Source organism: Meleagris gallopavo, chromosome 28 (genome assembly GCF_905368555.1).
Source record: "Meleagris gallopavo chromosome 28, MGAL_WU_HG_1.1, whole genome shotgun sequence".
Classification (NCBI taxonomy): domain Eukaryota; kingdom Metazoa; phylum Chordata; class Aves; order Galliformes; family Phasianidae; genus Meleagris; species Meleagris gallopavo.
Genome location: NC_139431.1, coordinates 3,158,714 through 3,167,562, shown reverse-complemented (window position 1 = coordinate 3,167,562; position 8,849 = coordinate 3,158,714). Strand labels below are relative to the sequence as shown.

General features: G+C 52.1%; 2 protein-coding genes across 2 annotated transcripts; both read left to right on the top strand.

Moving 5' to 3' along the window:
* Positions 1–217: 217 nt before the first annotated feature.
* Positions 218–6,999, top strand: IRF6 (interferon regulatory factor 6). Its single transcript, XM_085210379.1, has 8 exons — positions 218–419; positions 3,422–3,598; positions 4,198–4,402; positions 4,817–4,939; positions 5,045–5,191; positions 5,385–5,777; positions 6,159–6,277; positions 6,595–6,999. Exons 2-8 carry the CDS (start codon positions 3,425–3,427, stop codon positions 6,814–6,816), a joined length of 1,383 nt encoding a protein of 460 aa, XP_085066505.1. The 5' UTR covers positions 218–419; positions 3,422–3,424; the 3' UTR covers positions 6,817–6,999.
* A 152-nt stretch (positions 7,000–7,151) lies between these two features.
* On the top strand, positions 7,152–8,572 carry C28H1orf74 (chromosome 28 C1orf74 homolog). The gene has a single exon (XM_010724290.4). It carries the CDS (start codon positions 7,463–7,465, stop codon positions 8,288–8,290), a length of 828 nt encoding a protein of 275 aa, XP_010722592.2. The 5' UTR covers positions 7,152–7,462; the 3' UTR covers positions 8,291–8,572.
* The last annotated feature ends 277 nt before the right edge of the window (positions 8,573–8,849 follow it).

The following is an 8,849-nucleotide window of genomic DNA, read 5'->3' as shown; positions in this document are numbered from 1 at the left end:
TACGCTGGGCCAAACGGGTTATGAAGTGAGGGGGGAAGTGAAAAAAAAAAAAAAAAAAGAAAAAAAAAAGACGAAATTCGTTTTGTTTTTAAGAATTCCACTTAAGAACAGAAAGAAAGAAAGAAAAAAAAAAGAAGTCGGGCTGCCCCCACCCGTGGGGTTGGGGCGCAGCGCAGCGGAGCCGCCTCACGGCCGTGGGCGGGGCGGGCGGCGTCGCGGCTGCGCCCGGCGCACCTGAGCAGGTGAGGGCGGAGCCGCCGCCGTGTGCGCGCCGCCGCCGCCGCGCTCCCCTTCGCTCCTCCGCCGGCGCCGCCCCGCCGCTGCGCCCACGCGCGGGCCCCGCGGGGCGGCGGAGAGCCCCGGGGCGCGGAGCGGAGCGGCCCCTGCCTCGGCGCGGCACCCCCCGGCGGAGCGGAGCGGTGAGTGGCGCGGGATCGAGCTGTGCGGCGGGGCCCGGCGGTGCGGGGCCGCTCTCGGGACTCGCTCGGTGCGGGGTTCCGGCGGAGCGTGTCGGGGCGCGGGGCCGCGGCGGAGCTGGGAGGCGGGCGATGGGGAGAGGAGTCGGCTCCGTGCGAGGCGGCGCCGGGAGGTGTCCCGCGGTGTTCCTGCCCGGCCCGTTCCGGGCTGTAAGGGGAGGGGACTGCCCGGCCCGTGCCCGTTTATTGCTTTCTGTATCTGCTCGCACGGGTCGTGCTGCCGTTAGCCTTAAGCGATGTCTTTCAAGTCGGCAGAAGCGAATCCCGGAGGCAGGATGGGGTGGGTCTCGTCCCCCCCGTGCCGCGACGGCTGTTCCCGTAGCACAGCTATGAGACCCGGCACCTGGGAGGCCCCTTCCTTCCATCTCTGTCGTGGGAATCGCGAGGGTTAATCGTGCTGAAAGGGTTAATGGCCGCACCGAGGGGCTGCGGGGTTTTGGGGAAGCGGAGATGTACAAAGCTGTGAGATGTGGGAGCCGCAGGTTCCCCGTGCGGGGAGAGGGGGTGGTGGAGTGTCAGCTAACTGGATGAAAGTTCAGCGTGTTTGTCGGTGGGAATACTGATACTGAGGGTTGAGTTGCTTGCCTTTGGGAAAGAAAAAAATATATATCCACCAGATGCACGGGAATGTCATCAAACAAAGGTAACAAGTGAGGAATGAGGTGGCAGCCCGTGGTACTGCAAAGCTGCACCCAGAAAACGCCCCTTCCTTTCTTAGAGGCGCTGTGAGCTGGTTGGGAAGGTGCTGAGTGTTGGCGGTGCTGGCAGAGCCTGAAAGCGCTGCAGCTGGGAAAACCCGTGGGCTGCAATGCTATGGGGAGAGGTGTGGATGAGGGAGGCAGGAGGGGCACGGAGCATCCTTCAGGTCGGGGGAGCACGGGGCTATTCACCCTGACCCACAGCAGCCCCTGTTATGCTGGCTGTCAGCTGTGCTGAGAGTCACCGAAATCAACTGTGGCTGGATTTGACTTTCACTGCTGGGCTGAGAGATGTTTGTTCGTTTTCCAGCCCCACGTGAGCTCTTGCTGGGTAACATTTTGCCCTCGCAGTGCCCGGTGGTCGCGGATTCGTGGGCTGGAAGTTGAAGGCTGTGAGGGGCTGAGTCAATGTCTGCTGCAATGGATTCGAGTTGGTTTGCTCTCGTAGTGTGTCAACAAGTCATTGGTGATAAAAGGTCATAAAGCATTGTAACGTCTGGTATTGACAGGGGCTGGCTGTCATCCAGGGGACAATTTGATCCCAGTGGGCAGTGCCAATGCACCGTGCACGTGACTGAATTCATTTTCTATGAAAGGCAGGCATGAATTTTTCTCTGTGGTGTGTATGGGTTTCTATTCCATCTTGGCCTTGCAGATGTGTGCGTTACTAGAGGCAGGGAGGCTGCTTGTAGTAAAATTAAATGTATGAGAAGTTGTAGAAGTGAGCTTCAGTTAGGATTTCCTTGTTCCAAGGAGAAATCACTGGTTTTCCCTTTGCATGTGAAATCAATACCTGATTTTTGTTGGTTTTTGTCTCAATTCTAAGCCCAGAATTAAACTGGGCTTTGTGACTTTGCAAGGACTTTATGGAGTGTTTAATTCTGATGGGATTTTGTATATGGATAACTGATAGAGCAGCTTTCAGAAGCATAAAAATAATGTTGAGGATTCCTTTCTGATTTTTTGCAGCACCTGGAGAACACACTGCTAATATGCCCGGGTCCTTGGCTAAGCATGTGTTCCAACTACTATTTAAACAGGATTTGCAGTGAAATCAGGACAATTTCTTTGCTTAACAGATAAAATAAGCTGTGTTCAGATTAATTTTGTGTGAACACTTGCAGGTATTTGAACAAATAAAACGTGTTCCTGAGCTAGTTCTTGGATAGGCTTTATCATCTCCTCTATCTCTGCTGCTCGACTCATTTTGCAACTCCAGTAGCAGTGTCTGGGGCTCAGGTGAAGGATTTACTTCTCCTGTATCTGCTTTATCAATGGGAAATTTGCCATTTTTTCCTCATTATTTCACAATTCACAGAATGAATGTGTGAGATACGCCTTCTAACACGTGTAGCATGAATCCCTCCTCCCAACAGATGCTCAATGCTGCTTTTTCTTGCAGAGGGGGCAGTTATTAACTCTCTTTGGCTTTGTCTGTTCTGATGAAGAAGAATATTGCTGGTTACGAATGTAGCAGCAACACGATGCTACTTAAGGCATCCGATTTGTAGTTTAACTGCAGTTTTGTTTTCTTAAGAAACCATTAAGGCAGCATGACTTGATTTCTAGCATGAGCACAGACTTGCAGTTCATGTCCTCCTGGATAAACACTGCAGTTATTACAGGTCAGCACCTTGTGGGGATGTTTGCAGATGATTCTACTGCACTGAGGAACTTGAGGAAAGACATGAAATAACTTCTGGAGGAAAGCCCATCTCTTATCAAGCGGTCCTGTCCACGCTGATGATTCCTCCTATACCTCAGATGGGGCAGAAACTTCAGATCTGGCATGTTAGCTTTGTCTCTCTAAAGCGAGACTGACAGGACTGAAGGAAAACTAAGTGAGAGAGTCCCATTCAGTGAGGGGTACGTGGAGGCTTCTGGAATTCCAATGTCAGTTCTTGCTGTGGCTTGCTGGTGGCTTTATCTCCTGTGCAGCATTTCCAGGTCAGGCTTGGCTGGGGCTCACCCTTCCCAGTTAACACAAATAACATACATCTCTACTTAATGGAATATTTACCAAGTTGTTGTTCTAAAATACTTACAGTCTCTGCTTAGTGACCCGTTTGAAGCTCCTCCTGTAGAACAGTCGCTAGCTAAGTCTGAGTCAGTGATTTCAGTGTGCAACAACAACAAGTGATAGCAGTAGCACCCATAGGGTGCTTTTTCATGAAGTTCACTTTGTAAACAAGAGAAATCTCAACTAACCTGCTGCAGTTGGTCTGCTATCACCTGTGTCTTTCTTAGACAATGGCATTGCACCCGCGCAGAGTGCGCCTGAAGCCGTGGCTGGTGGCCCAGGTGGACAGCGGGATGTACCCCGGCCTCATCTGGCTGAACCGAGAAGCCAAGCGGTTCCAGATCCCCTGGAAGCACGCAACCCGGCACAGCCCGCAGCACGAGGAGGAGAACACCATCTTCAAGGTGAGGGAGGGAGAAGCTTGGTTACACAAAGGGCCGAATTGTTGTCCCCAGAGCTCTATAGGCGTTTCAGTAACACTTTCCAGGTGTGTTTTGTTCTCTTTCTTGGCTCTTTGAAATGCCACTCTGTGCACCTGGATGCCAAGCTTGGCACTGTGCTGGAGAGGTGTACAGTTCTTTAACCCTTTCAGACCACGACAGGCCTGGTGATGCGTGGTTGCCTGGTCAGTGGATGACTGATGCCCTGATGTTGGGGCTGCTCCACTCCACTGTAACCAAATCCATCCCCTGCACAGGAGATGCTTCCAGAAATGGTTTCTGGTATCACAGCTGAGACACCCAGAGAGACTCAGTGCACAATCCTGTGTGGTTGGTACTTAACTTGTACATTCAGAGCAGCATCTTCATACATGTTTATTTTTTCCTTCTCCTTTTAATGGAAAAAGCTATTAAGGAGGGAACGTCTGCTGTTGTTATCAGAAGAGCTGTGGTTAAGGCTTCTGCAACAGAGGATTTTCACACTAAATTTATTTCTAAGTTTTATTTCCGATAATTGGCTGTGTTGTAAGGGGACTGAGCACGGTGCTGTACTTTGTCCCCAGGCATGGGCTGTGGAAACAGGAAAGTACCAGGAAGGAGTCGACGAGCCAGACCCTGCAAAATGGAAAGCCCAGCTCCGATGTGCTCTTAACAAAAGCCGGGAGTTTAATTTGATGTATGATGGCACCAAGGAGGTGCCCATGAATCCTGTGAAAATTTATGAAGTGTGCGATATCCCACAGTCCCAGGGATCAATCATTAATCCAGGTGAGGGCCTTGTTGGTACAGAGCTGGTTACTGAGCGGGCGTTTGTCCAATGCGTGCACCTTTCCCTGCGTGGCATTAACTCCCGAGCTGCCTTTGCGTGCAGTGCCTGGCAGCTGCTGTAAGCCCAGCTGCACCTAAAGAGGACTTTGAGCCATAGTATGCCTGTACTAAAATTAATACATCTTCACACAGTAGCATGCTTTCTGCTAAAAAAAAAAATAATAATCCAATGTTATCGATAGTTTCTGTACCTTCAGCTTTCTAAAAGCAGGTTTTAAGCTGAAAATGTTGTACAGATGAGATTTTCTTTTGATATTGTCCAAAGCCAGTATGAAAACTGCATCTTTTTTTTCCCCAAGAAATGCACTGCAGTGTTTTGTACCAATTGTCTGCCCACTTTGTGCTTGTTTGCAGGTTCCACTGGCTCAGCTCCATGGGATGAGAAGGAAAATGATCTTGATGACGATGAAGAGGAAGAATTGAATCCATCTCAGCATGTCCCTATTCAAGAGACATTTCCATTTCTTAATATCAATGGTTGGTACCATAGTCTGTAATGTAATAGTGAAGTTATTTGCTTGTATATTGGTGCATGCTTGAAATTAAGACTTGGCTTAGGAAAGAGTCAATTCCCTTCTGTAGATTCTCCGATGGCTCCAGCCAGCGCAGAGAACTGTAGCCCTGAAGCTGTGTGGCCAAAGAATGAACCTCTGGATATGGAGATGCCCCCAACTGCTTTGCAGCATGACTTCTTCAGCAGCCCGGAGCTCTGGATCAGCTCTCTTCCAAGTACGTTCATGGGTTTGTAGTGCTTCTGTCCTTGTACTTAAAAAGTCAAAACCATTTTTTAATCCTTTTTGCTTGTTAGCATCTGTGTATAGCTAAAACATCCCTGCAAGCCTAGCTTGTATTGTGTGATATGTCTCTACTGCTGATGTATGTGCAGAGGTCCAGGAAAAGTCCTACTGACAGTTTCTCTCAGTGACAGACCTAGAAATCAAGTTCGAATATCGAGGAAAGGAGACTGGGCAGACGACAACTGTGAGCAACCCGCAGGGATGCAGACTGTTCTACGGAGAGCTGGGTCCTATGCCAGACCAGGAAGAGCTCTTTGGGCCAATTAATTTGGAGCAAGTAAGGTTTCCAGGAACAGAGCAAATCACCAATGAAAAGCAAAAGATCTTCACCAGTCGGCTGCTGGATGTTATGGACAGGGGACTGATCCTGGAGGTCAGTGGCCATGCCATCTACGCTGTCCGGCTCTGCCAGTGCAAGGTGTACTGGTCCGGTCCCTGTGCACCTTCTGCCACTACACCAAATTTGATTGAGAGGCAAAAGAAAGTCAAACTCTTCTGTTTGGAAACGTTCCTAAGTGGTAGGTAGCTTCTGCTTCTGGAAGATAACTTTGGGTCCTGGTGTGGGCCCTTGGTGACATCATTGGAAATGGCGGTCTGTCCTGGGGGTTGGTTTGAATGTGCTAATTAGTTTGCATATGTGTGGAGCATGAGTAGTTGTCCTTGCTTCTCCTGACCTCAATGGACTGTGGAGTAGCTCATTTAATGCTCTGAGAGCTGCTGGTGGGTTTGCTTTTAAAGAAAGCTTTTCTGTATTCAAGAAACAGGCTGTAATTGTGGATATGCAGGAAGCAGCTTTGGCAAGAGAGCATAGTTGAAACCTGGCACAATGTGGGTGGGACATGGTAAGCGTTCCTATCCAAAAGGTGGACAAACCTACAGCATTCTGCTTTTCTTCTTAGAGCTGATTGCCCACCAGAAAGGACAAATTGAGAAACAGCCACCATTTGAGATCTATTTCTGTTTTGGGGAAGAGTGGCCTGATGGAAAACCTCGGGAGAGAAAGCTGATCGTGGTTCAGGTAGGAATGAAGGCCTTGGAGTGACATGTGATAGCCCTGCTGGGGCAATGTGCTGGCTCTAGATTGATACCCACAGGAACCAGAGAACTGTTGTTCTTTGCTGTGACCACTGGCAGGGGGAAATCCCAACAGGGCCGCTGGATTTTGTCACAGCATATGCAGGTGCGCTGTGTTGCCAAATAGCACTGAGCTATGAGTGTGCTTTAGGTGTCTGTGGAAACTATCCTGCAGGGAAACTTCTCGAGCAAGGAGTCCTTGCTGCAGAACAGAAATGTACTGTGTGATGGCTAGGCTGAAATGATGGATTTCTTTAACAGGTCATCCCTGTTGTGGCCCGGATGATATACGAGATGTTTTCCGGTGACTTCACGCGCTCCTTTGACAGCGGCAGTGTGCGGCTCCAGATCTCTACTCCTGACATCAAGGACAACATTGTGGCTCACCTGAAGCAGCTGTACCGCCTGTTGCAGACCCACCAGGAGGGGTGGCCGATGCAGGCCCCTACCATGCACATGGCACAGCCACTGCCTGCGCAGTGACAGGCACTTGTTCCTCCTGTGCTCTTCCCTCCCTTGTGTATATAAGAAAACTCTGATAAGTGCCTTGCCTGAACCTGAATGAAATCTGTAAATCTGGTTTTCTGATTGAATTTCCACAGTCTCATGATACTTTTATTTGGGGAGTGTTATAAATAAAGGGAATAAGGAATGCTTCTAGCTCCATCACTGTTTTTAGCTGCTTGCATAACCCACCACTATGTATAAATCAGATTTGTAATTCTGTAATATTTTTTAAACCAAATACTGACATCCTGTATATAAAGATTTGAGTGGGAGAGAGGAAAAACTGATCTGTATTCTATTAAAATTGCCTTAAGACGAGATAACGTTATTTTCTCTTTAGCCAGCCTCTGAGAGCTGCTAGCTCTCAGGCCAGCTAATGTTCCTTCCGCTGTGCTTTCTATTTCACGTCTCTTTCCCCGCGTGCATTTAGAATAACACCTAAAGGCAGGGGGAGCTCTGAGCTCCAGCATCGCTCCGCTCCGCCTTCTTTCGTGTTCAGCTCCGCCTCAGTGAGGCCTGCCCCGCCGCCATAGGCCGCTCCGCCCCGGCGTCGCGTGGCGCTGTGGCCGGGCCGGAAGCCGCGGGCGCCGGGTGCGCCGCTACTCTAGGCCGGGGCTCGGCCATGGGCCCCGCGGGCCGCGGCGAGGCGCGGGCCGTCCTGCCCGCCGCGCAGCTGGTGGCGGCGGCTCGGGAGGCGCTGGGGTCCGGGTCCAGGCGGCGGCTGGCGGCGGCCCGCGCCCTGCAGCTGGCCGGAGAGGTGCTGGCGGTGGCGGCGGGGCTGAAGCCGGCGCTGCTGTACGACTGCGGGGCGGCGGGGCCCGCCGAGCTGCGGCGTTACGTGGAGCGGCTGCGGGAGGCCGGGCTGGGCCTGGGCCGCCTGCACCTGTTGGGCGTGGCGGGCGAGGTGCTGCTGCTGCACCCGGGCCGTGCTCGGCGACAGCTGGAGGCCGCGCTCCGTGCCCACCCCGGACCTTTCATTGACGTGGCGGCAGCGCGGTCCGGTCCTGCGCTCTGCGGCCCAGCTGAGGCTGCGGCCATCAGGGACCACGTCGAGGCCCTCCTGGGCCACCTCGTGGCTGCGGAGGAGGCTGCCGACAGCCCCGTGTCCTGCAGTGAGGTCGTGGCCACGGGTTGGAATCTCTGCACCGTGTTTGGGGTGCTTCTGGGCTATCCAGCAGCCTACACCTTCCCGGTGGAGGGGGGTGCTGAGAACTGCCTGGCACTGACGCCACTCAGGGTGTTCATGGCCCAGGCCTCCTGCCTCAGGATACAGGGAGGGCTCCGGGTGCAGATCTGCTCCTTCAGTATCCCCGAGAGCCTCTGCATGGAGCTGCAGGAGGTGCTGGACGCCTGGAGCAAACAGCTGAGGGATGACTTCTGTGCACAGAGCGACTTCATCGATCTCTGCATTTCCAGCGAGGTGGTGTTGCTGCCAGCAGTTGCCTTGTGACAAACAGACAGACAAACACTGGCTTTTCACCCTGTTCCTCACATGCCTCAGGGAGTGAGGTGGGGAACCCACTGAGGCACTTTTGGGAGGCCTCGTGCAAGAACCAGATGGGTTTGGGCCTGACCGCTCAGACCAGGTGTGGATCAAGTCCATGCATGTCCCAAATATGTGGATGAACAAACAGAGCAGCTCCACAGCCTGGATCCCGACTGTGGAGTGTGTTATTGTGTGTATTTATTTGCTGTGAACTACTGAGGATTAATAAAAAATGCTAACACGGCAGTATTCTTAGTTTGTGAAGTTTGTTGTAGGCTCTGTATTGTGTGTGTGATGTGGTGTCACACCTCGTGTCTGAGCCCACGCTTAGCAAGGGACAAGCGCCGCCGTAAAGACTGCACAGCTCTGATGGGTGGGAAAACCTGGCTCTGCCAAATTAATGTGCTGAGCATGGAAGAGAAGCAGACGTGGCTGAGGTGCTTGGCCACAAGACAAGCTAGGGGTATGGCTGAGCCTGGGCTGGGCATGCGGTGTGAAGGGTGCTCGGGTTGGGTGGTATGCA